At 43.3% G+C, this 25,161-nt stretch overlaps 1 protein-coding gene across 2 annotated transcripts in view; it reads left to right on the forward strand.

The window, feature by feature from the left end:
• The window catches only part of ABCA12 (ATP binding cassette subfamily A member 12), an 82,544-nt gene that overhangs the window by 27,077 nt on the left and 30,306 nt on the right, over positions 1-25,161 (forward strand). For both annotated transcript variants that reach the window (XR_007904399.1, XM_051786727.1), the window contains exons 9-29: positions 563-659; positions 788-4,924; positions 5,525-5,640; positions 6,339-6,445; positions 7,900-8,153; positions 8,264-8,376; positions 8,633-8,757; positions 9,577-9,750; positions 10,629-10,793; positions 11,852-12,053; positions 12,630-12,769; positions 13,332-13,451; positions 14,611-14,701; positions 16,034-16,213; positions 17,468-17,783; positions 20,294-20,408; positions 21,728-22,057; positions 22,535-22,604; positions 22,706-22,840; positions 23,539-23,694; positions 24,462-24,639. Coding sequence is in view for 1 of the 2 variants with exons in the window: in XM_051786727.1 (XP_051642687.1) it covers positions 563-659; positions 788-4,924; positions 5,525-5,640; positions 6,339-6,445; positions 7,900-8,153; positions 8,264-8,376; positions 8,633-8,757; positions 9,577-9,750; positions 10,629-10,793; positions 11,852-12,053; positions 12,630-12,769; positions 13,332-13,451; positions 14,611-14,701; positions 16,034-16,213; positions 17,468-17,783; positions 20,294-20,408; positions 21,728-22,057; positions 22,535-22,604; positions 22,706-22,840; positions 23,539-23,694; positions 24,462-24,639 (7,321 nt within the window). In the remaining variant the exon portion in view is untranslated. The remainder of the gene's footprint in view (positions 1-562; positions 660-787; positions 4,925-5,524; positions 5,641-6,338; positions 6,446-7,899; positions 8,154-8,263; positions 8,377-8,632; positions 8,758-9,576; positions 9,751-10,628; positions 10,794-11,851; positions 12,054-12,629; positions 12,770-13,331; positions 13,452-14,610; positions 14,702-16,033; positions 16,214-17,467; positions 17,784-20,293; positions 20,409-21,727; positions 22,058-22,534; positions 22,605-22,705; positions 22,841-23,538; positions 23,695-24,461; positions 24,640-25,161) is intronic.

Genomic DNA, 25,161 nt, shown 5'->3' on the forward strand with positions numbered 1-25,161 from the left:
ATACTGTCCATTCTCTACTTGTTTCATGGAGATTGTGGAAGTTGAGATTGGTAAGAAGAAAGATTAATGCAGTGCAAGTAGGGAAAACATGGAGATGGGGTTAGTGAGAGGGCTGGACACATGGGGATATCAAGATGAGTGTAAATGGCTATAGGGGACATAAATGATGCTGCAGACAAAGCTTATGTGTGAGGAGTTTAAAAGCATCCCTAAATGAAGGAAAAGAAACCGTACTTGGCCACCTTATCCTGCATTACTGATAGCAAAGTGCTCCTAAAGCAGGAGGAGAGCTCTGTTAGCACCCACATCACAGGGACATGGAATTGTTCCTGAGATGGGAAATCATTTCTGTGATGCCAGGTAGTGCCTTCACTTCCTTCAGAGAGCCAGGAAGAGTTACATCCCAAAAGAGCACTCAAATTTCTAACCAGGATATTGTGTCTCGTGGTAGGAGCCTAATTTCACATATGCATGTTATCCTTGACAGATTTGCTGTATAGCTCTTTCCAGGTTCCAGAATTATGTGATCTTTACTAACATACTCTTTACATTTTTGTTGTAGATAAAGAAAAAAGTTTGGTGACCAGATACATTTGTAATTCCTTTGTTAACTGGAAAGACAAGCAGACTTTAGTGTCTGAATTGGAGGAAGTTCTAAGGTAAGACATTAGCTAAAGGGATATTACTAACAGTGTAATTCAACTCTATGATCTTTGCTCTAAATCACCTTACATTTCCACTTGCATTGATTTCATATTCACTAAAACACTTCTTTGTTCCCCTCCAGAAAAATAAAGTCACCAGAGATTGGTAGAAAGGACTCCAAGAGGTCCATTAATTCAGATGATTTAGAAGCCATACAAAAGCATCTACATCGTTTAAAAGGCTTTGAGGAAAAAATGAATAGAAGTGAATTAAAAACCTTAAATCTATTCAGAAATTTGAAGAATGAAACATTACAGAAATTGTATGCATTTCTTGAACTGGGAATGAATCCACATCATGATTATAAATTAAAGGAACCATATAATAAGGAAATAATTGATGAAATCTATAACTTCACATCCTTGCAATTACTGAGTGACTTTAATGGGACTTCCATCTTTGATATAATAACCCAGTGGAAAGAAATTCAGAGCGCTTTAAAATTAGCTACAATTATTTGGAATCCAGTTTTGTTAAACAATTCTAATTTTAGTACATTACAAACTAAGGATGCTCTCAAAATGTTGCTCTCCACGAACATGTCATCACTTCTAGAAGACTTCAGAGACCGTTTAAATGGAATGCAAGAAATTCTGTCTTTGTTTTCGGATGATCTGCTGAAGCCTGTGTCCTACAGGAACTTTCCAGAGCAGCTCCAAGCTCTGCAGAGGATGTTTTTTGTAATGACAGGCACGAACGTGGGTTATCAGTACCTACTGCTGCCTGTGTTTGAGGTGATGCGGGAAGTGGAGCGCTCCGTGGGGGAAGCCTGGTGGGATGAGCTGAATGTCTACTGGCGCCTCGGGGAGAAACTGAGGTCGATGAAGTGGAACAACACAGGCATCATCGCCTACGGGCAGTTCTTAGAGGTATTAAACAGCCACTTACAAAAGCTGAATAATAATTCAAGTGGTGTCTTCAGTGAACAGTTGGATCAGCTGTCAGAATTTATAACAGCCGTGTTTAAAGAGTTTGGGGAAAGCTCTGGAGTAGCCAATATCTCACTAGTCACCCAAGCCATCCAAAAGACCTTGTACATATTAAAAGACTTACAGCTGAATTATAATGTCACTAAATTAAAATCTATAGATCTTTTCTTTAATTTTGACAATAAAACCTTCAAGAGCTTATCTGAACTTCTGAGGACAGGAATGAAAATCCTTCATTATACAAGTGACAGTGAAGCTTCCAGAGAAGAAATAATTAACCCTGTCTATAACTTAACACGTCTTCTACTGCAGGAGTCCAGCCAGTCTTCTCTACAGCCCAATACTTCCCTAGAGGCAAAAATTTGGGAGTTCTTGCATTCAGCCTTGAGTCCTTTCCTTGAGAACAGCAACAGTGGTGATGAGACCCTCCAGCATTGCTCTTTTAAAGACGTGCTCCACATAGCACTTGAGATGCTGTTTGAAAATGCCACTCTAAGGGAGTCCTTAGCCAGGAGCCCCTGCAAGGCCCTCTTTGATTCCATGGGCATGGAGGGTGGAACAGTGCACAATGACAGCTTTGCCAAAGTGTTCCAGCTTGCCATAAGAAACCTGAAAGTGTCTCCAGAGTTCGCTGCTCTCTACAAGAACAGCAGCGAACGCTTCTCCAAGGAGCTGTCGTGCATCACCCAATCTCTGCATTTTTCCCTGAGTTTCCTTTCCAAATTAAACCTTGTGTCTGAGCTGGAAAACTCTTGGGTGCAGGAGAAGGCGAGAGCTCTGACTGCTGTCACGGAGGGGCTGCTGCAGAGTAATGTCTCCTGCCCCATCCCAGTCCAAGATGTGCTCTCATCTAAGTTTTTGAGCCTGCTGATTCCTGCCATGCTGAATGAAACAGTGCTGGACTCCCTAAATTTCTCTGACAGCTCAGCAGACTGGCATAGGCTGCCTGTGTTCTCCCACCTGTTACCTGCTGCTTCCATGAGGAACAGCAGCATGTATGAACTGCTCCGGGTGGGCAGAGATGCCTCCATGCAATCCGAGTGGGGACATTTCTCACGGCTGTGGCACGCCACTGGCAACGTGCTGACCTCCAAATGGAACCTAACAGAAGTGGGTGAATATGTGAAACTCCTGGAAGTTATGAAGAAAGCTCTAATCCTTGTGGACTTTGGGGTAGCTCCTGGAAGAACATTAGTACGTCAGGTATTTCATCATTCCAGTGAAGGAATGAAATCCTCAGATCTGAATGATTTGTATGGTTCATCAAAACTCTTTTTCAATTCAACTTCTTCCATGGATAACACGCTGGACTTTGAAAGAATATTTCAGGAAATACTTCCTCTGTATGAAGGTGGTGGTGAAGAATTCTTCTACTCTAATCCCTATGGAGAAGAAAATCAGGATGTTCTAACTATGGCTGCAGTGATTTGGAATGAGATAATTTCAAACAGGTCTCATTTTAATACAGAGGATGTATGGGAGGTTATCAAAATGATTGCACTTGATGCAATCTCGCTTGAAGACATTGAAAATTATCTCAGCACAGATGAAAATGTGTCATCATTATTTTCTGACTTCTTGTTGGCCCCTGGAACGTCTGAAAATTTTGCAGAACACCTCTTGTCCCTTGAGCAACTTCTTGGTGTCGTGGCAGAGGTGAATACCAGTGATCATTATCTGCTGATCTCTTCTTTGTCTAAGCTAATGCAGAAACTCCTAGATTTCCCTCATTTAAGGCAGAGAAATGAACTGCGGGCGTTCTGGCAAATTGCTGAAGGTCTCCAGTCTGTCAAGTGGAATAGTACAGACAGTCTCACTCCCCAGTCACTTCTGGACATGCTGCAAAATCAGTTCAATACTATGGAAAAGTACTCCAGTCTTCCCTTTGGTGAGGAACTGAAGCAGCTGCTAAACTTTGCATCCTCCATGCTTGAGCTGTATGGGGAAGAGCAATCCAGAGGAACCAACATCTCCATGTACTTGCAGGCCATGAGAAGGAGTATCTCAATTTTAAAAGGTTTGCAGAAAAGGTATAATATCAGTGAGCTTGAAATTATCATCCTATTATTTGATACTTACAGTAACTATACCCAGAGACTGATTGAAATAGGGAGAGCAGGGATGAAAGTTCTGCATGACACCAACTCAAACAAAACATTTGCAGAAAAAATGGACATCGTCTATGATTTCTCACACCTGCTGCTGCAGGAGTTCAGCCAGTCTTCCTTACAGCCCAATGCTTCTCTAGAGGCAAAAATTTGGGAGTTCTTACATTCAGCCTTGAGTCCTTTCCTTGAGAACAGCAACAGTGGTGATGAGACCCTCCAGCATTGCTCTTTTAAAGACGTGCTCCACATAGCACTTGAGATGCTATTTGAAAATGCCACTCTAAGGGAGTCCTTAGCCAGGAGCCCCTGCAAGGCCCTCTTTGATTCCATGGGCATGGAGGGTGGAACAGTGCACAATGACAGCTTTGCCAAAGTGTTCCAGCTTGCCATAAGAAACCTGAAAGTGTCTCCAGAGTTCGCTGCTCTCTACAAGAACAGCAGCGAACGCTTCTCCAAGGAGCTGTCGTGCATCACCCAATCTCTGCATTTTTCCCTGAGTTTCCTTTCCAAATTAAACCTTGTGTCTGAGCTGGAAAACTCTTGGGTGCAGGAGAAGGCGAGAGCTCTGACTGCTGTCACGGAGGGGCTGCTGCAGAGTAATGTCTCCTGCCCCATCCCAGTCCAAGATGTGCTCTCATCTAAGTTTTTGAGCCTGCTGATTCCTACCATGCTGAACGAAACAGTGCTGGACTCCCTAAATTTCTCTGACACCGTAGCAAGCTGGAATAACCTGTCCATGCTCTTCAGTGTGGCACAGGATGAGCTCCACATGAGCAACCTGCTGCAGAGACTGCACAGCGCCTTCAGCCTCCCCAAATGGAGTTATTACACAAGTGTCTGGGATGTGGTTGACAGGTTCCTCAACACCAAACGGAATCTAACTGAAGGAGCTGCCTTTGCAAAGTTGTTGAGAGCAGTGGCAAACAACTCTGCCAACGAGCTGTCAGCTCAGGAAATCGCAGAAGCCAGCCTCTACATTCTCAAGGGCCTGAACTTCTCTGATCTGCTAAATGAATTCAATATAAGTTCCAGCTCAGCTTTTCACTCCAACAAAACTAGTTTTGACAGTGTGATTGATATCATCTCTCATCACTTCGTAGTCGTGGCAGAAACCCTCTACAACAAGACCCTGCCTTGGTCTCAGAGTGACCACACTCTGTCACCAACCAGTTTGATCACACGGTGAGTTTGGGTTTTGGGTATTGTAATTGCATTTATGGGTAGTGACCACCATTCTCATTCTGCATAAGAAGTATATAATTTTCTTCCATGGAGCAACCTAAGCCTGCAATCACCATAATTTAGGACATGAGGTGTAATGTGGGTTAAATTGAAAAAAAGAAAACTTCTCCTTGAGTTGAACATACAGCTAAAAGTCAGACTTCCAAAAATCTTCTGTTGGCACGTATCAGCTCACAGTGGAAGCAGAGTCCTTAAGGAGTCTTGCCACCAGTGGTAGGCTCTTTGAAAACCACTTTTTTGTGGTTTGATCCTCAGTCTCCCCTGGGTGTGCCTTTCCATCTATATCGTGCATCCACAGTGAACATTTCAAGTGTGTTTTCTTATACATATGGTTTGAGAGTGAACGACAGCTTTGGGAGATAACAGCAAAAAGAATTGATGAAATAAAACCGGGAGGGTACCCACTTAGGAGAGATGGCTTTTATCTGAAATTCTTATTTACACTGTCAAGGAACAGCATCTACACAGCTGACAGGTTGCTTCCTGAAGTATCTTGTTTCTGAAAGAGAAGCTGATTTAAATTCCTATCTTATTTTTCAGATTTCTGTTTTTGGAATTTGAAAACACGCTCTTGCAGGTGACAATGAATAACAGCTGTAAACCTTACCTGAAGTGTTTAATAAATGCTGCTGAAGCTGAGGACAGAGAATTGACAGGTGATCATGATTTCATTAATGCTGTGGGACCTCGGCTGGAATGTGTCATGCCTGTCTTTTCAAAGTGTTTTGTCTAGTGGTAGGAAGGAATGGTGCTGCATGTTTTCATCTGCTGGTAATTAACTGGGGCTGTGAGACCTCGGGAAGCCAGACTCCTTTTTATGTTTGAGTTATGTCACATTGTGATTATAAGTTTCTATCCCACTCTATCCAGAAGGCACATCTACTCTTCACTGTGTGATGACAGGTTGCTGACACTCAGATAAAGAAATCTTACAAATAGAAACCCATTTCCCTTCACAGCTCTTTGTACCTGGATGACAGCAGTTATTTTTGAGAGTTAAGCTGGTATTTCACATAGATACTGATCATATGAGGTTATTGTAACACCTGAGGCTTTACCTGCTCACAGAGTGGGGATACCACATGTACTCTGAAGGGCACTGCCAGAATCCTGTTACCAGGGTGGGATGGATTTCCCTAGGAACAGAGCACCTACTGGGACTGGATCCATTATAATTCAGATTACCACCTAAACCTTCCTCTGGGATTTCACAGGTTCTTGGCCATGTGAATTTGGTGGAAAATAGCAATGCTCAGTAGGCCTCTGAATAAAAGTGCTGATGTTCCTACCTGTGAAGTTTCTGCAAGTCTGGCAATTTTGTCTGGAGTAACTATTGTTTTTTTTCTCTGCACAGAAAACATCACCCTGCTTTTGAAGCAAACTCATCTGAAAAAGAACTCTTTTATGCAAAATAATACCTCTGAGAAACATTCATCCATACCAGAGCTCCTGAAGCTAAAAGTGAGTCTGCTTAAAATGCTGACTTGAAGGACATCCCGCAGTGATACATGAATGTGCAATGGTGGTTTAGAAAAACAGCACATGGAAAAAAGTTTCTGAAAAGAACAGCTGATAAAAACTAGGACAGAAACTCTGTGTTCTGCCTATATTTGAAGGTCACCAGTAAACTGGGTTGAGGAACTTGTTCTCGTATCAGTTGTTACCGAGTGTATACCTGTTTTTCAGAGAAGGTAGAGGTGTTCCTGTCCTCCTAACCTGTTGGATAGAATGGCTCTGTTTTCTACCAGCCATCCCAAAAGGGTGGGCACTGCATAGATTGCCAGTGGCAGCATATTGCTGGGTGCACCATTGGTTTTAAAGTTCATTAAGACTTAGCGAAGCACCTTGCAGAGCTGAGATCATTCTGGGATGCCTCTGCTTCAGCTGAGAAGTGGGTAGGGAGGAGTTCTCGAAGGTACAAGTAGGGATTAGACATCTCTGCCCTGCTGAAGATCAGGGAATTGTGCATCCCTAATTGACAGTTATAAGCATGACTAACTTGGTTACCACTGTGCCTAAGGAGCTGTGCCAACACCAGCATGGCTGGAGTCAAGTCCCCACATGCTCCCTTAGCCCTACATGTCTCACAACACCAGAATGGGTTCTGAGATTAAGCACAAGTATTTACTGATGGAGTTCCCTCACCAGCTTTGGGTTTGGCAATGCCTCATTTGAATAAAACACTTGTTACCCATGCACACATGATTGCACTAATAGCATTCATGCACTTTAGTCTATTGCTCCATATGAGAAATAGTATTAAAGAGTCCTTTTAAAAAATATAACAGTATACAATGCTGTTGCTGTGCAATATATCTGTAATAATAATATGATGAGCCTCAGTGTGACAGGTACTCAGAGGCATAAACCTGAAAATAATTCTTCCCATAAGAGCCTGATAATGTAAATAATGATGTCAGACAAGAGGGAAGAGGGAAGCCCATAATAGCAGAGTAGGCAAAGGATTATAATTTTACATGGGTTGGCAGATGTGGAAGTCCTGACCTGTGGCCAAGTCTCTTTGCTGTGCTGTAGTAGATGACCAGGTGGTATCCGAAAGACTGAACCTGTTGGGCAAGGTAGATTTATTTGGTCTCTGGGAAGATTAACTGGTAAATGGCTAAGTCCAAATGGAGTATTGCTATGCGTGTGTGTTGGGTGGGGGAAATGATATGTTAGGGCTTGCAAGGTTCATTAGATCCAGCCAAGTCTGCTACAAACTCACGTAGGAATGATTGTTATGAACTCTCCTATTGAAGACCTTTTGAATAAACCTAAAAATATATATATTAAAATCTTAATCCTAAGGAGAAACAGAAAGGGACAGCTGGACTCTTTAAAACTTGCCTTTTACAATTCTGTCATCTAACTGGTGTTTGTGCATTTGTCTTCTTTCGTCAAAACCTCCTTTGAAGATCTCTCGCCTGCGGGATCTGACAACCCTTCTGTGTGACTATGAGAGCTTTAAGTCAGTCCAGCAGCTCTGCCACCTCCCCGAGGTTGGCTTTGGAGAGCTGTGTGAGCGAGGCCAATCCCACGAGCAGCTCCTCCGCGCTGTGGAGCTGAGCAGTCAGGTGGTGACCGATGTCCTGAATCACAGGAGAATCTCCCAAGAGCTTCAGAATGTACTCATTGGGGATGCCACGAACATCCAGACACAGCTGAATTGGTGAGGCTCTTCCCGGAGTTAGACTGCTTTAGTATTCTGTTTAGGAAACGACTTCTTGCCTTCTTTTCATGTTCTCAGTTTTGTTTGTTGTTTTGTTTTTTCCAATGTAGGCTTCAAGAAAATGTACCAGAAATTGCCTTCTTTCAAGAGATTCCTCAATATATGGCGACTTTGAATTCCATGTTTAACATCACTGAGAGTTTAACAAACTCTAGCAAGCAAGGTACTTTTCTGTGTTTACAGTGTTGGTACACCATCACTGGTACCATACTTTCTGCTCGAAGTCCCAAGAATTGCCTAGCTGCCAGGAAGAAGTGATATTAATGAAATAACCATGCCCCCTGTCCCATGCCCCTTGGGATCCTTTATCTGGGGTACCACACTTCCATACTTCACCTGAAGTCCTCTCTGTATGCTTTAGATTGCTATGTGTCTGGAGAAAGCTGTTATGTCAATTGTTCTTTGATTGTTCTTTACAGAAAAGTTAAGAGATGTGTTTAAAAATGTGGACCAGCTCAAGGAGGATCTCAAAAATGCAACAGGAATGTCTGCAGCCAGTATTGATGCTCTTCTGGAAACACCTCTCCCGGAAAACAGCAGTCAGGTAAGTTTGCTGTCATCCTGTTGGGAGATCTTGTTCCTCTCTACTTCTCAGGCCATTAACACCAGAATTAGTTAGTGAATGCAGCTGAGCAGATCACTGCATGTGTGACAGCACGGAGGAAGGGGGTGATCCCTCGGGAATAGACAGCAGAGCACATTATGGATTGGAATCACCACCAGGAATGTGGCCAGAGCAGTCACTGATGTCAGTCCCTCCACTGGGGACCAGGAGCCATATGGTCCCCCTGGCTGTCAGCAGTGGCTGGTGCACAGCCAGGCCCTGCCTGGGGAGGGATGGCTCTGATCCGTGGTAGGATGTGGTTCACTGGGACAGACTAATGAGGGCTGGGCAGGGCCTTCGGTGGGGTCCTCAGTGCTCAGAAGTTGTCACAGTCCAGATGGAAAATACACTTGTAACCACATCTCATGGGAGCACTTGGGGTCCAAAAATAGCCTCCCAGAATGAGAGATGAGCTTGCCTTCCTCAGCCTCCTGTGCAAGCAGAACTCCAGATGCTTTTTCCTTCCCAGCCATCTTGTCTGGACTGAGCCCCAAAGAGCGAGCTCTTTTCCAAGCTTCACATGCATCAGTCAATGAGAAATTGAAGCCACAAAAGCTTTTACTACTGTGCAAGCTGGGTGGTAAAACACAGTCCTTAGGATTTGTCCCTGGGAGAGGGAGTAATGGGTAGGCATTTCCTGGTTCTCGGGGTTGAAATATGACACTGTGGAAAGAACAACAGCACGGCAAGATTAATCCATGCATGGTGGAGCATGCAGTCCACCCCTAACAAATCCATTTTCCCTCTGTGCAAACACAGCTCATTTCTCAGCTCCTACAGCTGGAGTCCTGTAGTGTCGGTCCCGCTGACCCGCAGCTGCGAACGGTGGCAGAGGAGTTGTGCAAACTCTCTCTCTCAGAGAGGACTCGTGGGACCTACATCCTGGGGGTCACGCTGTTACGACACTTAGACGTTTACAATTTCTTGTACAAGGTTAGTGCTGGCTTTGTAGAGTGATTTCTGTAGTCTTTGCTGCACACAGTGGCTGAAAGGTCATAAAATATCATTGCAGTGGCCAGAAGCTATGAGGATTTACACAAGCCAAAGATCAGGCTTTGCTCATGCAGTAATTTTTATTGCATATCCATGCTGTGACAGTGTGGATATAAATGAGAATCCCAGCTGGTGTAAACCAACAAACCTCATTTAAAGGCACTGGACCTACTCTAAATGCCTCCCTATCCACTAGTATCATTTATGTGCTGTCACAACCTCTTGAACATTCCCAACTGACCCAAAAATAAGACACTGGGCTAAATAGTGTTATTCCTTGAAAAGGAAAGCCCTGGAAAAAGTCCCATAAAATATCTTTTTCCTATCTATTTGGAACTGTGAAGTTATTAAATGATTCAAATATCCCACAGACACAGCTGTAGAAACAGCATGGAAGAGAACATCCACAGATAAATGAGTACATATTTAAAAATGCTTATTAAATGAGAATACCAATGAAGTTGGGCTCAGGTCAAAAGTTACTTGTAGTGTTTGGCACCTATGCTTTGTGAAATGCTACCACTTAGAGACCTGATTATATCCCAACCAGTAGCTGACACACATTTCCCAACTGTGGGTGTTTGGAAATGTGCACTGTTAAGATTATGTAATATTCAGGGGAGTGGTTTGCAAAAGCACTTGGGGATTTAGAAATACAAATCCCATTCATTTCCCATGGGACATCCACCCTTTAAGCCTCCTAACAGTTTTGAAAATCCCACACTCCTTATCTTTGAATTAACACAATATAGGTGTGTACATGCACGTGCACACAGATTCCTGCTAATCGTAATTGATTTCCTTCCTGCTTCTTGTAGATGTTTTTCCCTAAGGAACTTCAGCAACCCATGGACAAGATGTTAGGCCTTCTGACAAAAATTAAATACTTCAGACACCAGGTTGAATCTGGTGTTGATCCATTGCTACAAGCTATTCATTCCCTGAAAAAGCTCCGGCAGTCTAGGAAAATGCCACTGACTAAGGTACGTGTAGTCTGCATGGGCTTCGGAGGCAAAACACCACTGGAACAGTTTTCACAGTAATTTCATACCCTGGAGGCCACATTAAACCACATTAAAACAAGAAAAATCTCTATCAATTATCCCTGGCAGTGTCCAAGGCCAGGTGGGGTGGTGTATTGAACAACCTGATCTAGTGGAAGGTGTCCCTGCCCATGGCAGAAGGGTGGAACTAGCTGATCTTTAAGGTCCCTTCAAACCCAAACCATTCTGTGATGGCATGCTGCCTTCCTGGGAAAGCTTTGATTTGGAGCAGTGGGACCATCATGTGCTCATGACAGGGGGATACAAGGGACACATGCTGTGGGAGGGACACTTGGAATAAAAATACAGGGGATGAACAACTCTTGAAGGAGGGAGGACTCCCAGCAAAATACTGGAAGGGTCAGCTGGTGAAAACAGCTGGGGAACTGCCGAGTAAAGGCAAATCTGGTAAGTTAACAGCAAAACATTGCTCTGGCTTTACTGTGCATTAGATCACACCCAAAGCCTCGAGCCTGCCCGAAACATTCAGTACAAGCACATTACTGCTCTGGCAGCTGCAGTAACTTCAGCGTGCACTACCTTCATCCAGCACCATGTCCAGTCCCTCTCAGATCCAGAGTCAGCGAGAACACAGATCAAGGAATCACTCCTGGTCATCACTTTGCCTGCACACTGAAGAACCATGTGCATTCATGGACTAGGTGGGGCTAGGGAATGTGCACATCTGTGTGACATTCTGTGTTGTAACCCAGGGCCTATCTGTGTCAATAATAGGGAATTCCTCTGCACACATTGTAGGCACTTCCCACATTGGCTCTCACACCTGGAAATGAATTTGCCACCACTGTCATAGCAGAGGTTAGCCAAAAAATGCATTATTTCCATGGACAATTCCTTTTTTTGTAGAAACAAACTTCTCCTAAGAAAGCAGTGTAAACATGTTCAATCCTTGCCTTCTCATTCTGTTATTTCTCTTTTCTCTCAGAGTGGGGTCCTTTCAGTGTGCAGGATTTATTTGCATTTTGTCTTTTCTGCAGGCATTATTTAAACCAGCCACATTTAGGATAACACATGGCTCATTTAAGTCCATGTCAAAAGTTCTCTGCAACCAGGAGATCACACCCCTGTTCTTTGAGTCCTTGCTTCCAGATTTTGGAGACCCCAAAAGCAACAGTTCTTACGCGGAGGATGTCTATGTCCAAAAGCTGATGAGGAAATATGGGATTCCTCAAGACTCCAGTAAGTCTGGCTTTTCCCTAGGGCAAAACCATTTCTCTGCTATTTCCAGAGAGATGTAGTGCTGAGCTGTTCCCCTGTGTGTCTCTGAGGGCTGCAAGCGCTCATTATTTATGCTAGCTGAAGATCTGCACTGCCCTAATTATTGGAGCTTTATTTCCATAAATGTTCAAAGGAAAACTGCCTGTGCAGCAGAGCAGTGCTTGACACTGCACTGTCTCCCATTTGCTGATGATCTGGTCTTAGGGCTCGACAGGTCACTGCTTTTTCTTGATGTGTAGTTTTTCTGACTGTACTGACATTATTAGCTCCTTGAGTTCACAAAAGTCCATTTAACCTTCGAGCAGATAATCTTGGCTTAAACAGTGAGACTCTTGTTGTCTTGAGTTCAGCAACAGGAGATCTTGGGGGTGTATTGCTTTTGTCAAGATGCATTAGATCAGTCAGTGAAGAGGGCCCTGAAGTCATTCTCTGGACACAGCAACAAACTGGGTAGATGGGGAAAAATACACTGGTAGCTTTCTTGTGTCTGGTCTATTTGTTCTCTGTGCAATTTTGTTTGCTTTTCTCCCCTTGCAGCACCATTTTGCTTATCCTTTTACCTGGACCTGGTCAAGACCCCGACTGGAGCTTTAATTTGGTCTTTTTTAAAACCAATGGTGCTTGGGAAGATCCTTTTTACACCAGATACCCCAGCAACTCGAGCAATCATGAGGAAGGTATGACTCTGTTCCAGGACATCAGGGTACACCCACTCCAAAGGGTTGTAATTTATCTGGCACGGGCTTGTTTCTCTGAGAAGCACAGGCCTGCTTTCTCACTGTTTGGTGTATTAATCCAACTTTCTTTTTCTGGTTTCCTTGCTGATATATGAGTCATCTTTTGTCTTTGAATGAATCTTACCTCCAGAAAATTGCTGTTGGTCTAATATTTATAATACGATTTTTATAAGGCCTCCAGTTTAGGAAGTTTCACCCCCATATTTTCTAAGAGGTATGTGTCCCAAGACAAATGCTCTAACCAGTGCTTGTTCACAGGCAGACCAGTAGAAGGAAAGCTGATATCCAAGACATGTTCTAAATGGCACTTATAGGGCCGTATTTTAAGTACTTGCATCAAATTCAATGTGTTAAAGGGCATTTTGCCAAACAGGGATAGGATGCTAAGAAAAATCCCGAGGAAACCAAATTTGGTCTCAGCTGTTTAATTGATATATTTATTGATTAAAATCTGTAAGATAATGAATAAATTAATCCTTTATGTTGTGGGCTTCTTTTATAGTCTAATGCAACCCTGGAGCAGATGGCTGATCTAGCCCTGAAGTCCCAAGAGTGGCTGGACAAGTCTCCTGTCATCATTAATTCCCTGGCTAAGTTAAACCAGACAGTTCCAATGATCAAGGTATGAGATCCTGCCTCCCCCATCTCTCTTGCCAGGAGGGAATTGGGAGGATGGATTTACTCACTGAAATGAACTGCAGTTCCATAGACATCTGAAGTCATGTGGGGAGGCCCTTCTCAGGCTTCTGTCCTGGATTTCCCAGTTCCTGTGCCTGCCTGTTCCCTTAACAGAAACACTCCTGACTCACCTTGCCATGCACATCCTCTGTCTCAAATGATCTGTTTGTAATATGCTCCCTGACACTGGCCATGCTGGGGCCTGCTGGAGGGCTGAGATGAGCAGGGAATGCTCTTCAGTTTGTAAATTAACTTTCTGCTTGATGGAGTGATCCAGCCAGCCAAGACCAGGCAAGAAATGACTTTTTCAGAAAATGAAACAGTATCTATAATAAGCACGTTGCTCTGGGTACACACATAAGAGCTGGAAGATGTTTTGTACCTCAGTGAATGTAAATAAAATTTCTTTTTCCCCTCCTAAGGAGCCTAGCCTTGCTTGGATACAGAAAGCAGTAGACTGTAATGCTACACACACTTGTTTCCCATTCTCTAGTAAAAATTGTCTCCTTTTCTTACAAACTAAGAAAATGAGACCCCGGAAACCTAAAGCATTAGAAGTTAATTTCAGGGGCTGGAATTCGTTCTAATTTCCATGGCACCAGGAGAAAAATCCAGAGTGGAATATGCAGAAGTGAAATTAAATATCCTCTGCTGATTGCACTCATTGGTGGAATAATGAAATATTCAGCCAAACGAAAATCTGTGCTGATCTCCAGGTTTAGTTTTGGTTGCCTACCCATTGTGCTCTGGCTGTGTTCACAGGACTTAAAACATACCCAAGGGATGTTTACTGTGCTTCTAGAATAATTTAGATTATCCATAGCTTTTTTCACAGGACTCTGGTACCTGGGGGAGACTCACTAGGTATCCTCTCTTGACTCCAAGAAACACTAACTTGAACTCAAAGAGCACTGTATGAAATTTTCGTTGCTGGCATTTCTCCATCCTGATACCCTGAGTGAAATATGGAAGGTCAGGAAAGGAGTAGGAGGGGGTTGTACAAATGCTCAATGAAGTCTGCTACATTTTAGAAATACACTGAATAAACTCAAGAGACTTCTGGTCAAACTCATGCTTTTTCTTTTTTTTTTCCTTGTTGATAGAACACTCTGCAGAATCCCTTTGTGCAGGTTTTTATCAAGATGATGGTGGATTTGGATGCAGCTGAACTGCTGAGTCAGATAAACGAACTGGGTAAGTGTGTGTTCATATGTGCTGCCCTCTTTCTTACTTTTACTTCAGGTCTGGGAGCTCCAGAGGCACCAAACGGCAGCCATCTCATGGTACTGTTCTTCTCTGGCCACTGTTGGATGCTCTAGTGCAAGACAATCTCAGCTCTGATCCAGGAATCTTGTGGTTTGTGGGAAAAGACTCTTCGAAAGCACAGGGCTTTGTGAAGAGATGTTTCTCCTGGGTGTTGAAGGGAGAGTGGGATGGGAGACTCTGCCGCTGTGTGTGGCCACTGGAGGACACTGTTTAGCCATAATTAGGACTTCAAATGAGCTACCCTGGGACTGCTGGAAAATGTTGAGGACAGCTCACTTGCATTGCAACAAGGTTCAAATTAAAAGTTCTCCAGAGCAGAACAGCAAGGGATCAGATAAAGGTACCCAGGCTGATGGACCCAGAGGAGAAGCTGTGCTGGAATTTGCTGTTCTTATGTGGTCTTACATGGTCCTTCAAGGTGGGACTTGCTGATGTGCACTGTGAGACTCACCAGCTAACAGTGCTGGTGGATACATCACCTCCTGAGAGTGCACAGCAGGGGGATACCAATCCCCTTCTCCCTGTCCTGCTGTCCCTGCCTACTCTTTCAATGGGTGGCCGTACGTCTCAACATAAATCTGGGCTATGCCAGCGAAACCAGCAGCAGCCAAGAGTGGTTGTGGTCTCTTGCAGTCAGAAGGGCATTTACATCCTGTTCATGATGACCCCTGCGTTACTCCATGAGTAACAATTCCTGTCTTAGCTCCCCAAAAGCCGTGGTGCCAGCAGCAGCTGTTCCCTATTAGTTCCCTGCATTACACAGTCACCTTTGGAACCTGCCAGCAAACGGCAGTGTCTTCATTAGCTGCATTATCAGGCTCAGTCCACACATCAGCACAGCACACTCAGCTCTGCCTTGATGGGCTTGTGCTCCCCTGAGACAGAGCAGCTCAACAGGTGAGGTGATTACACCCAGAGCCATAAGGTGTGGAAGGAATGGTGAGCATCGTGTGCGAGTCTAAAACCCCAGCAGCTTAGGAGGGACTTGTGATTTGGGATGGCTGTCACATCCCACTGCTGGCATCCTCCCAAAGTCAAACTCACGAGCATATTACAAATGATTAACATAAAAACTGGGTCAACAACATGCCTTTATAGCATTGCTGAGTGAAGAAATGCATTTTACACTTAATGTTTACTATGATGGGGAGTTTATTCTTCCTTTCTGGTGTCATTGTTAGTGTAAAGGGTGGAATGATGTTATGGATTTTTTGCTATTGTAGTGATGCTGATGGTTTTGTCTGTGGGGTTTTTTTCCAGATGATATTCGGCTGGAATTACAGAACAACACTGACATTGTTGATCAGCTGAACACTCTTGCTACCCTTGCTGTAAACGTGTCCTCCTGCGTCTCGTTTAATCGTGTGCAGGCAGTCAAGGACTTAGAGGAAATGGAAAGGGTGGCCAAGGAGCTCTTTCTGAAGAATGAGCTATTTGCAAGTATGTGACAGTCTCAAATCCCCCTGTAAATTAAATTCAGCCTGATAGAGGGTGGGAGTGCAGCGTAAGAAATCTGACTTTTCACCACAAACTGTTATGGTCACAGCTCCCACTGCACAGCAATTGATTTTGAGCCAGCCTGTGTGGGGGGCCTGCACCCTGAGACCTTCTTATGGAGTGTTTTACACTCTCCTTTTTATAACTCCTCTTCTCTTACACCTCTGCTTGGTCAACTGATGACTTCTCTTTGCTAATTCCAAGTTTGAACAAAATTCCACTGCCCTAAGGAGATCTTCATGAAACTAATTTATTTCAGGGTTCCCTGGAAAAAGATGCTTTAATTGAGAAAGATATCATAGAATCATTGAGGTTGGAAAAGACCTTTAAGATCATCAAGTCCAAATATGAGACAGTTCAATTTATTAGGAAGTCATAAAGTGCTTGAGATATTCCAGCCAAGCACCATAATGTTATATTGGGTCTTCTCAGTCACACTTCACATTTGTTGGATTGGATTGCAGTTCAGAGCAGACTGCAGAGAGCAGTGGAGGGAACAGGGAGTAGGAACTTACATTAATTTGAATAATATAAATATATCTTAATTTTTAAACAATGGCCAATATCTCCTCGATTAGGATTTACTTATAATTCCTGTGACCTATTTGATTTTATATTTCATAACTGAGGAGTAGATAGAAATTTGCTTTTCTTGAAACTTCAAACCCTGATAATATTTGTCTGTTCCCATAAAAGCAGTTCTCTTCCCCATTTGTCATCCATTCCATTCCATCATATGTTTTATGTATGGAATAATCAGGAAAGGTATTGTGGAGAGAAAAACTTCTGTGGTGTTGGCTCTACTCAAATAGACATTTTAAAGGCAAAAAACTTCCCGTCTACCAAGCTGTACATAAATGCAATTTCCAAACAGGAATGTGCAAAGATTTTATAGTCTGAGACCTCTCAGCTTTGCAGGAATTTATGTGGGCCCAAAAATATGTGTGTAGGTCATCAACAATTGTTGGCACTGGGTTCCTAAGGCTTTTATGTTACAGCATCGAGACATGAGCTGTATTGATAGGGAGCACCTTTGGGCATGGTCATGACAGGTGCCAGCCCATCCGAGCATTATTTGTGCAGGAAAGAAGTGAAATGTAGAAAAGGCTTAGAAAAATGAGGAATTCCTACATATCTGTGTGTACTGCTCCCGTGCTGTCAAGTCCAAAGGAAAGCTTTTTCCCTTTTTCTTTCAAGGTATCATTTTCAAGCTGCCCTCAAGCCATAGCAGCCCCGGATCCTCAATTTCTGGGGCCTTCACCCTCCCTCCTGTGCTCAACTACACGATCCGAATGAGCAGCAGGATCACACAGACCACCAACAGGATACGGGAGCGCATCTGGACCGTGGGCCCACACAATTCCACCTCCCAGAGCCAGATCTACAGCCGGGCCTTTATTTATATCCAGGACAGCATTGAAAGGGCCATGATTGAATTACAGACTGGCAAGAAACCAGAGGAAATAGCTGTTCAAGTCCAGGCCATGCCTTACCCCTGCTACAACAAGGATATGTAAGTTTGGGTGGCTTTTGTCTTCATGCTTCGTGTAAGCTCATCTTGTCTGACCTATAAAAATGATTTTTGGTTTTGTTCTTTGGTTGGTGGGGCTTTTCTTTCCCTCAGAGTTTTGAACAAAAGAGGGAATTTTGGTCTCTAGTATAAATGGTCTATGTTTGGTTTGCCTAATCTTTTGTTTTCAGTGCTCTGTATGTACCTGGATTGTCATGGTAACTATAGGTTTTACAGGAGGTAACATTCCCTGTTCCTGTTTTACTACCCATGGTGGAACTGAGAGTTGACAGGACTTGGGTTAAATATGAACACTGCCTTGTTCTGCAGGTGTTTACATGCAGATAATGCAGCAGAAGTTAGAAAATGGATTTATTGGGAAAAAAGCATCCCTAGGTTTGTAAGCTTTGTTCCTAGAGATTGCTGTCCAGCTGTGGTATTTGTTATTCATTCCAGTGATTCTGGATAACGTTTAGCATATACTGAGTAACTCTCAATCAGGTGGCGCTCAGATGCTTTAAGGAGGATAAGAGGGAAAATAAGATTGTACCGTTCATCTCTGCAGTAATGAGGGAGGACAGAGAGGCTTTTGCTGCACTGAGTTGCTGGGTTAACAGCCTGTTAACAGAGCAGTGTAAGGACCAGAATAAGTTTTGGATGGTGAAGCAGATCAAAAAGTTTTGGATCAACTTCCTTTTCCTTCAAGTTGAGCCAGATCTGCAGCCAGTATGAACAGCAGCTCTGCCAAATGCAGTAGAGAGAAGCGAATCTCTCACAGCTGAGGAGCTGCCCCTCTGGCAAGGCAGTTCTGGTCTGTGTGGGAAAGCTGGCAACATGGCACTGCCTCAGAGTTATTACCCTGACCACAGCTGGTGGCCAAACTGGGTGGAAAACACTCAGGGAAGGGATTTCAGTGTCTGTCAGAGAGCACTGAAGGATGTTCAGCAAGCTGTATCAGAAGGTTGGGTGGTTGCTGTGCCCTGGGCTTGGACCAAAAGTACAGACTGGACCTACGAGCAGTGTGTACTGAAAAGCCTCCATGTCAGCTGCATGAGCCAAAAGATGGTTTGAGAGCTATAAGGTGCCATTTAGGAGCTATAGCAGAGCCATGAATATTCTGTCCCAGCTGTCACTTAGGAGAGCTGGAGGCCTATAACTTCTTCTTGGGGTAATTACAAGCAAAGTGCCCACAAGTGCAGGCAGGGAGCATCCAAACCAAGTTTTGCAGCAAATACCTGAATTATTGCTGAGAGAGAGTTTTGTACAGTGATTAACTGGCTGCTGGAAGCACTCACTACAGTGCTGTCTGCTCCTTTTCCTTGTTCTTGGCCTGCTGGGAAAACCTCTTGCCTTTGGGTTTCCCTCCCCACCCCAGGTTCAGAGGGACATGAGTTTGCTCAATTATTAAAATACCTAAAGGCTTTGGATTTGCATCCAGTAGAAGTCATCATAAAATACCTGCTTATCAATTGTTATTGCACAGTTACCATCCTGTAGGGAAAAGGAGGAAATATAAATATACCAGTACACAGAAGGTGTTGGGAAATGCTGAATTTTTAATAACTAGAGATTATGCAGAAGGTGGTAGCAAAAAAAGAAACCCAAACAACAAAGAGCCAGTAAGGCTACTGAAGTGCCTTTTCATGGTTCTTTAAATATAAGGCTTCATTTGCATGGAAGCATTTCTGGAAGCACTGGCTCATAGGAAATTTTCAGCTTCACAGGTAAAAAAAAAAATTAAAAACCAATGTAGTGTTAATTTTATACTGTTATTGTACATTAAGCTTTTTCCAGGAATGACACTGATTGTGTTTTTTAAGCCAGGTTTAGAAATTAAGGAGGAAAGCATAGGCCCTGCAGATGCAATGAAGGGAATCTCCTGCTCTAAAAACTTGCTTTCCATCACAAAAGGACAAATTTATTGTTGGCCATTGTTGTCTTTTTTTTTCTTCACACATTTGGCACTGGAAGAAGGTTTTAATTGAAGTGAGGAGCCAATAAATGTGACCTGGACCTCAAAACCTGTTCTTTGGGATAGTAGAACAGACACTTTGAAGGGAAGGATCTATACCAGGAAATATGACCTGACAACAACATTTGGCCATTATATCTGTGTACAGAACTGGAAGTTGGGGCTGGTTGCTGTGATCTTTCCAGATGGGATACAGCCCATCAGAGAGCCAGGAGATGCCACTGCCCGTGACACTTTCTGCTCCTGCCAGTGGTGCTGCTGAGCTAAACTTCCAGGCTGCATCAGGAAATCCCTCTGTAATTCAAAAAAAAAAAAAAAAGAAAGAAAAAAGATTTTGAGCAGTCAGGGGTTTCATGAATAGAAAATCCAGTGCAATGGCAAAGAAGTCTTTTTTTGGTAATTATTAATTTTACTCCATGTTTTGAAATCTAAGCATGTCTTTTCCTGTGCCAAAGTATTGTTCTGAAAAATATATTCTGTATAAAGCCTTAATCCCCAGAACATTTGGTATTCAGCTAAAGCCTGCATTTGCCTTTTACAGGTTCTTAACCAGCGTGACCTACTCTCTTCCATTTGCTCTGATGGCTGCCTGGGTGCTGTTTATAGCTGATTTTGTTAAAACACTTGTTCAAGAGAAAGATCTGAGGCTTTATGAGGTACAGTGAAACTTTCTGGGGCGTGCAAAATTATAAACAGATTTTCCTCATTAGTGGCTACTGTGTCTCATGTTCAGTATTAAATGGAGCAAAACAAACATTAAGGAAAATAGTCCAAATACCTGTTGTTTGACCTGCAGTGTTTGAATTCTGACATTGTAACCAAGCTCAAAGCCACAGAAACTCCCTTCAGGTGGAGGGAATATTGCTTTGCAGTTCTGAACAGTGGAAACATGGGCACTTCACAAAATTACAAGTTTTCTGAAGATTTAAAGCTCTCTAAAAATTGACTTTGAGTCATACCTACTGGGGACAAAGACATGAAAAGTGACTTACTTCCTATCCTTGAAGTTATTATACTTAATATTTCAGAAGGTGCTACATATGACATCAGCTCCTCTGAAATGAAGTTCTTCAGGTTGCCTATTGGAAAAGAATTGACATTGAGACATAGGGAATTTATTAAATTAACTCAGGTTTTCAGTGTGATCACTGTCAGCAGAGATGAACAGCAGAGAACTTTAGTAAAACAAAGCTTCAGCAAGCAACAAAAGCTCTAGCAGATTTGGGTTTTGTCTAACACCATGGAAACAAATGCTGATTCGCCAAAAACATTTCCAAAAAAGGGCACTCTGTGATCTGTGATGAGATGGAAAATGAGGGAATCCCAGGGGCTCCCTGGCAGCCCCTTACTCAAGTTTAGGGAACCATTTTCCCTGTCTCTAAGGACCAGGGTGTCAGTCATCTTTTTAGCTATGTAATAATCTACAGGAAGACACCATCACCTGTACTTTCTTTTGGATTTATCAATACAAATTTGCAGTTTTATGCAAGTCTTGGGGACTTGATCATCAGCTAATTTAATAAATTAGTATTGCTTCCTTGTAACCATGGTAATTCAGCTATTATTTGTTGAATTGGGGTTGTGTAAGAAATGGTTTGGTGAGAGCTTTTACACTCAAGCCACTGGACCAATTAGGATAATTTAAAAAAAATAACCAAAATGCTTTAGAAAAGTTACAAATCTGAGGCCAGAAGCTGCTTTGGGGCTTGTGAGCTGTGACAGTTGATACTTGCAGATCCTGTCTGTGCTGTTCTTTTGCAATAGACTGCTTTGCAAACCTTGGGCATTCCAGGAAACCAGTGCATGGTTTCTCCCTGGATAGAAACACACAAGATGGCACAGTGGGAAAGAGCATGGTCTGGTTGCATGACCTGTCCAGGAGCTGAAAAAGCAAATCATTCAATGTCAGCAGAAAGATATTTTCATTTCTCCCAAATGTCTTTTGTGGTTGTTTTTTCCACCTTTCTCTCTGTAGTACATGAAGATGATGGGTGTTAATGCCAGCAGCCATTTCATTGCCTGGTTCGTGGAGTGTGCCATCTTCCTTCTGATCACTGTCACCTTCCTCATTATTGTTCTAAAAGTGGGTGACATCCTTCCCAAAACAAACACAACACTCCTGTTCCTGTACCTCATGGACTACAGCCTGTCCATCATAGCCATGAGCTACTTCATCAGTGTTTTCTTCAATAACACCAACATAGCAGCCTTGGTGGGCAGCCTCGTGTACATCCTCACCTTCTTCCCCTTCATCGTGCTGCTCGTCATCGAGAATCACTTGAGCTTCTCTGTGAAGAGCCTCCTGGTAAGTTCTGCTTTTCCATAACATTCCTAGCCATGGAAGTAGATGTAAAGCCTTGTTTCTTACGAAGGGTCAGTATAGCTAGGTATTGGGTTTCAGAAGTTAGACTTGTTTTCTCTGAGTTACCAGATTCAGGAAAGGACATCTATTAATGCAAATGGTGGAATAATTAACCACATGGCACCAGAAGGTAATTCTCAAGCAGTGCTCTATTTTAAAAGCCTAAAATAAAGCCCTGCATTAGGGAGGAAGTTGGGTCCTGAGTGTGGAAGCAAAAGAAAGTCAGGCTCTAAGGAGACTTTACAGCCTGTCACCAGTAGTAGTTCTCATCATAAGGCTGGTCCAGCGCTCTTTGTGACTGCTGGGAAACAAACCCTACTCATTTTCCTGGCTAATGGGGGACCTGATTGATTACCTGACTTGACTTGTCTTTGAGAGTAATTCATAAGTTCTTTGTTTTCAATTCTGTTTATTCCCCAGAGCCTGTTGTCCCCAACCGCCTTCAGTTATGCAAGTCAATACATTGCTCGCTACGAGGCACAGGGCATAGGTATGCTTATTGTAGACAAAACTGGACCTTGAGCTCCCCTGGTGGGGACATTTCATTGGCTAACACAGATTCTGACTGTATTTCCCAATTCCTTTCTGCAGGTCTGCAGTGGGACAACATGTATAAGTCCCCCATGATTGGAGACAACACTTCCTTTGGCTGGATGTGCTGGCTCATTCTGATAGACTCCTTCATTTACTTCATCCTGGGGTGGTATATAAGGAATGTTTTCCCAGGTAAGGATAAAAAGCATTGAGGGTGGTGCTGTACCATCTCTTTTGGAAAACAATACACACAGCAATGGCTGATTCAGTGGTTCAGGCAGTGAGACAGTCTGCACACACAGGATACTCTGTTCTAGATCAAAGAGAGCACGACTTAGTGGATGTCTGAGCTGTTAATGGCACCGAGGCAGAGCAGAGCAGGGAAGAATTAGGGTTCCTCAGCTTATCACATGGGTAGGTGGGTCTCCTGAGAAGCTGAAGCCAAGGACACAGGAGGATGCGTTTGCAGTCTGGTGGGTGAAAATGAGAACAGAGCACATTGGCCTGCATTTGTCAGCTGAGTGATTTTGAATTGTGTTACTTACATCATTTGATTTCAAAAAGTGATTCCTGCCTTGGGCAAGAGCCAGTACATTTGTCTTCTGCTTTTCTTCCCCACCTAATGAAGCAGTCCACTGGCATAAGGAAATCTACCCAGTGGAAAACGTAAAGTACTCCTGCCCTCCAGCTATGGAGTTACTCAGAATAACAAAATAGGGAGTGCTTCCTGCTGTGCCAATCAGGCAAACTCTCTACCAAGTCTCAATAGCACATGAGCACATCAAGAGGGGAGAGATCTCTGTGAAGTTCCTTTTGGCTATTTTGAGTGCACCCCAAATAGTGATACTTCCTGGGGAACAGACACCTGGATGAGACTCCTCTTCCTGCAGGTAGATATGGCATGGCTGCTCCCTGGTATTTCCCATTGCTTCCATCTTACTGGATCGAATACAACGGTTACCTCCCCTTCTGGAACGAGAAACAGAGAGGCCTTCTCTTCTCCAAGCTGATGTTAAGGAAAGAAGTCACCCTCAACAATAAGATATGTATGTGGATACTACATGGGGTAGCAATAATAACTTATATTTTAGGTAAACAGAGCTGAATTTCCAAGGGGGCACCATACTCAGAAAACACATTTATCCGTTGATCCTTATTTTGTAGCACAGGAAAAATTGGAAGCTGGTACTTTCATGAATGGAGATTTGGCTTTTAAATTATATTTTTTTCTTCCTATTTGGTGTGGAGATCCAGTACTGCTTGTCCCATGCATATTCATGTATGTTGTAGTTGGACAGTTACCTTACATGCTTATCTCTGTCTACAACGCTCTGTGTAGAAATACACTTTTGTTTGTGCAAGCAAATACTTGGCAAATGGGACATGTGCTTCTTTGTTCATCTCTTTAAATGTTTAGCCTGTAAAATATTGTGAGCTCACACAGAAAAGCTTGCTGATTGTACCCAGCTGAAAATACCTCAGCGGTTTTGCTGTATGTCCTCTAATTTTCTGTGCTTGCTTAGTGTAAATTAAGTTAGGTGCTCTGAAACACCTAGATATGAGACCTTTTCAGAAGTGATTAATGCCTATTGTCAGGAGTGATTAGAAGCTGCAGAAGTAAAAAGGAGAAATCCCAGAGAGCTCAAAATGATACAGATCCGGTGACATGTTCTCAATGTTCCTGGATGAAAGGCACCTGCCTTGGCTGTATTTTGGTTTTAAAAGCCCTGCTTATCTCTGAGGTGAGAAAAGTAGCACAAAGAGCTGCTGCAGTGCAGTAACTGACCTCTGCCCCTTCTCTTCGATGTCAAAGGTGCCCCCCACCCTCACCTGGAACCGGAGCCCACTGATCTCCCCTTGGGAGTCTCCCTCCATGGCATAACCAAGGTTTATGGATCCAAAGCTGCAGTGGACAACCTCAGCCTCAACTTCTATGAAGGGAATATCACTTCCCTGCTGGGACACAATGGAGCTGGGAAAACTACAACCATGTGCGTGCCCTTTAAAGCGGCTCTTTTTTATACCGTGGGATGTGAGTGGGTGAAGGAGAGAGCAAGTGGGGCTGGGCAGTGATGGGAGACTGAGAAAGTTACTGTATTAGGCCAGATCACTCATGTAGTTTTATCTGGCTCATGGATGACCTCGGGAGTTCCTGTATCTGTTTGAATTCTTCAGATTCTAAAAGATTCTTTGCTCCTTAGGGACACGCTTTTTAATCTCGTGAGACACCTGTAATACCGAGCACAGCAACTACTCAGGTGTTTTGTTCTATGGCACTTTGGTGCCTGGGGTTAGGCTGTTGTGGATGCTGTGGGTAGCTTGTGCACACACCAAAGCTGAAGTGATACTAGCAAGAAAACTTAATAAAGATACACTTCAGCTGTAGAGGCTCATGTGTTGGCTGGGCTGGAATGGCAGGGGATTAATGCATTGGCCTTTCAGCCTTGCTGTTTATAAATTATTATTTGACTTGTTAGATAACAGCACTGAAACAGACCTGTAGAACTTGATTT

The sequence above is a fragment of the Manacus candei genome, unplaced genomic scaffold (assembly GCF_025592945.1).
Source record: "Manacus candei isolate 608988 ecotype Guabito, Panama unplaced genomic scaffold, ASM2559294v1 h1tg000023l, whole genome shotgun sequence".
NCBI lineage: Eukaryota > Metazoa > Chordata > Aves > Passeriformes > Pipridae > Manacus > Manacus candei.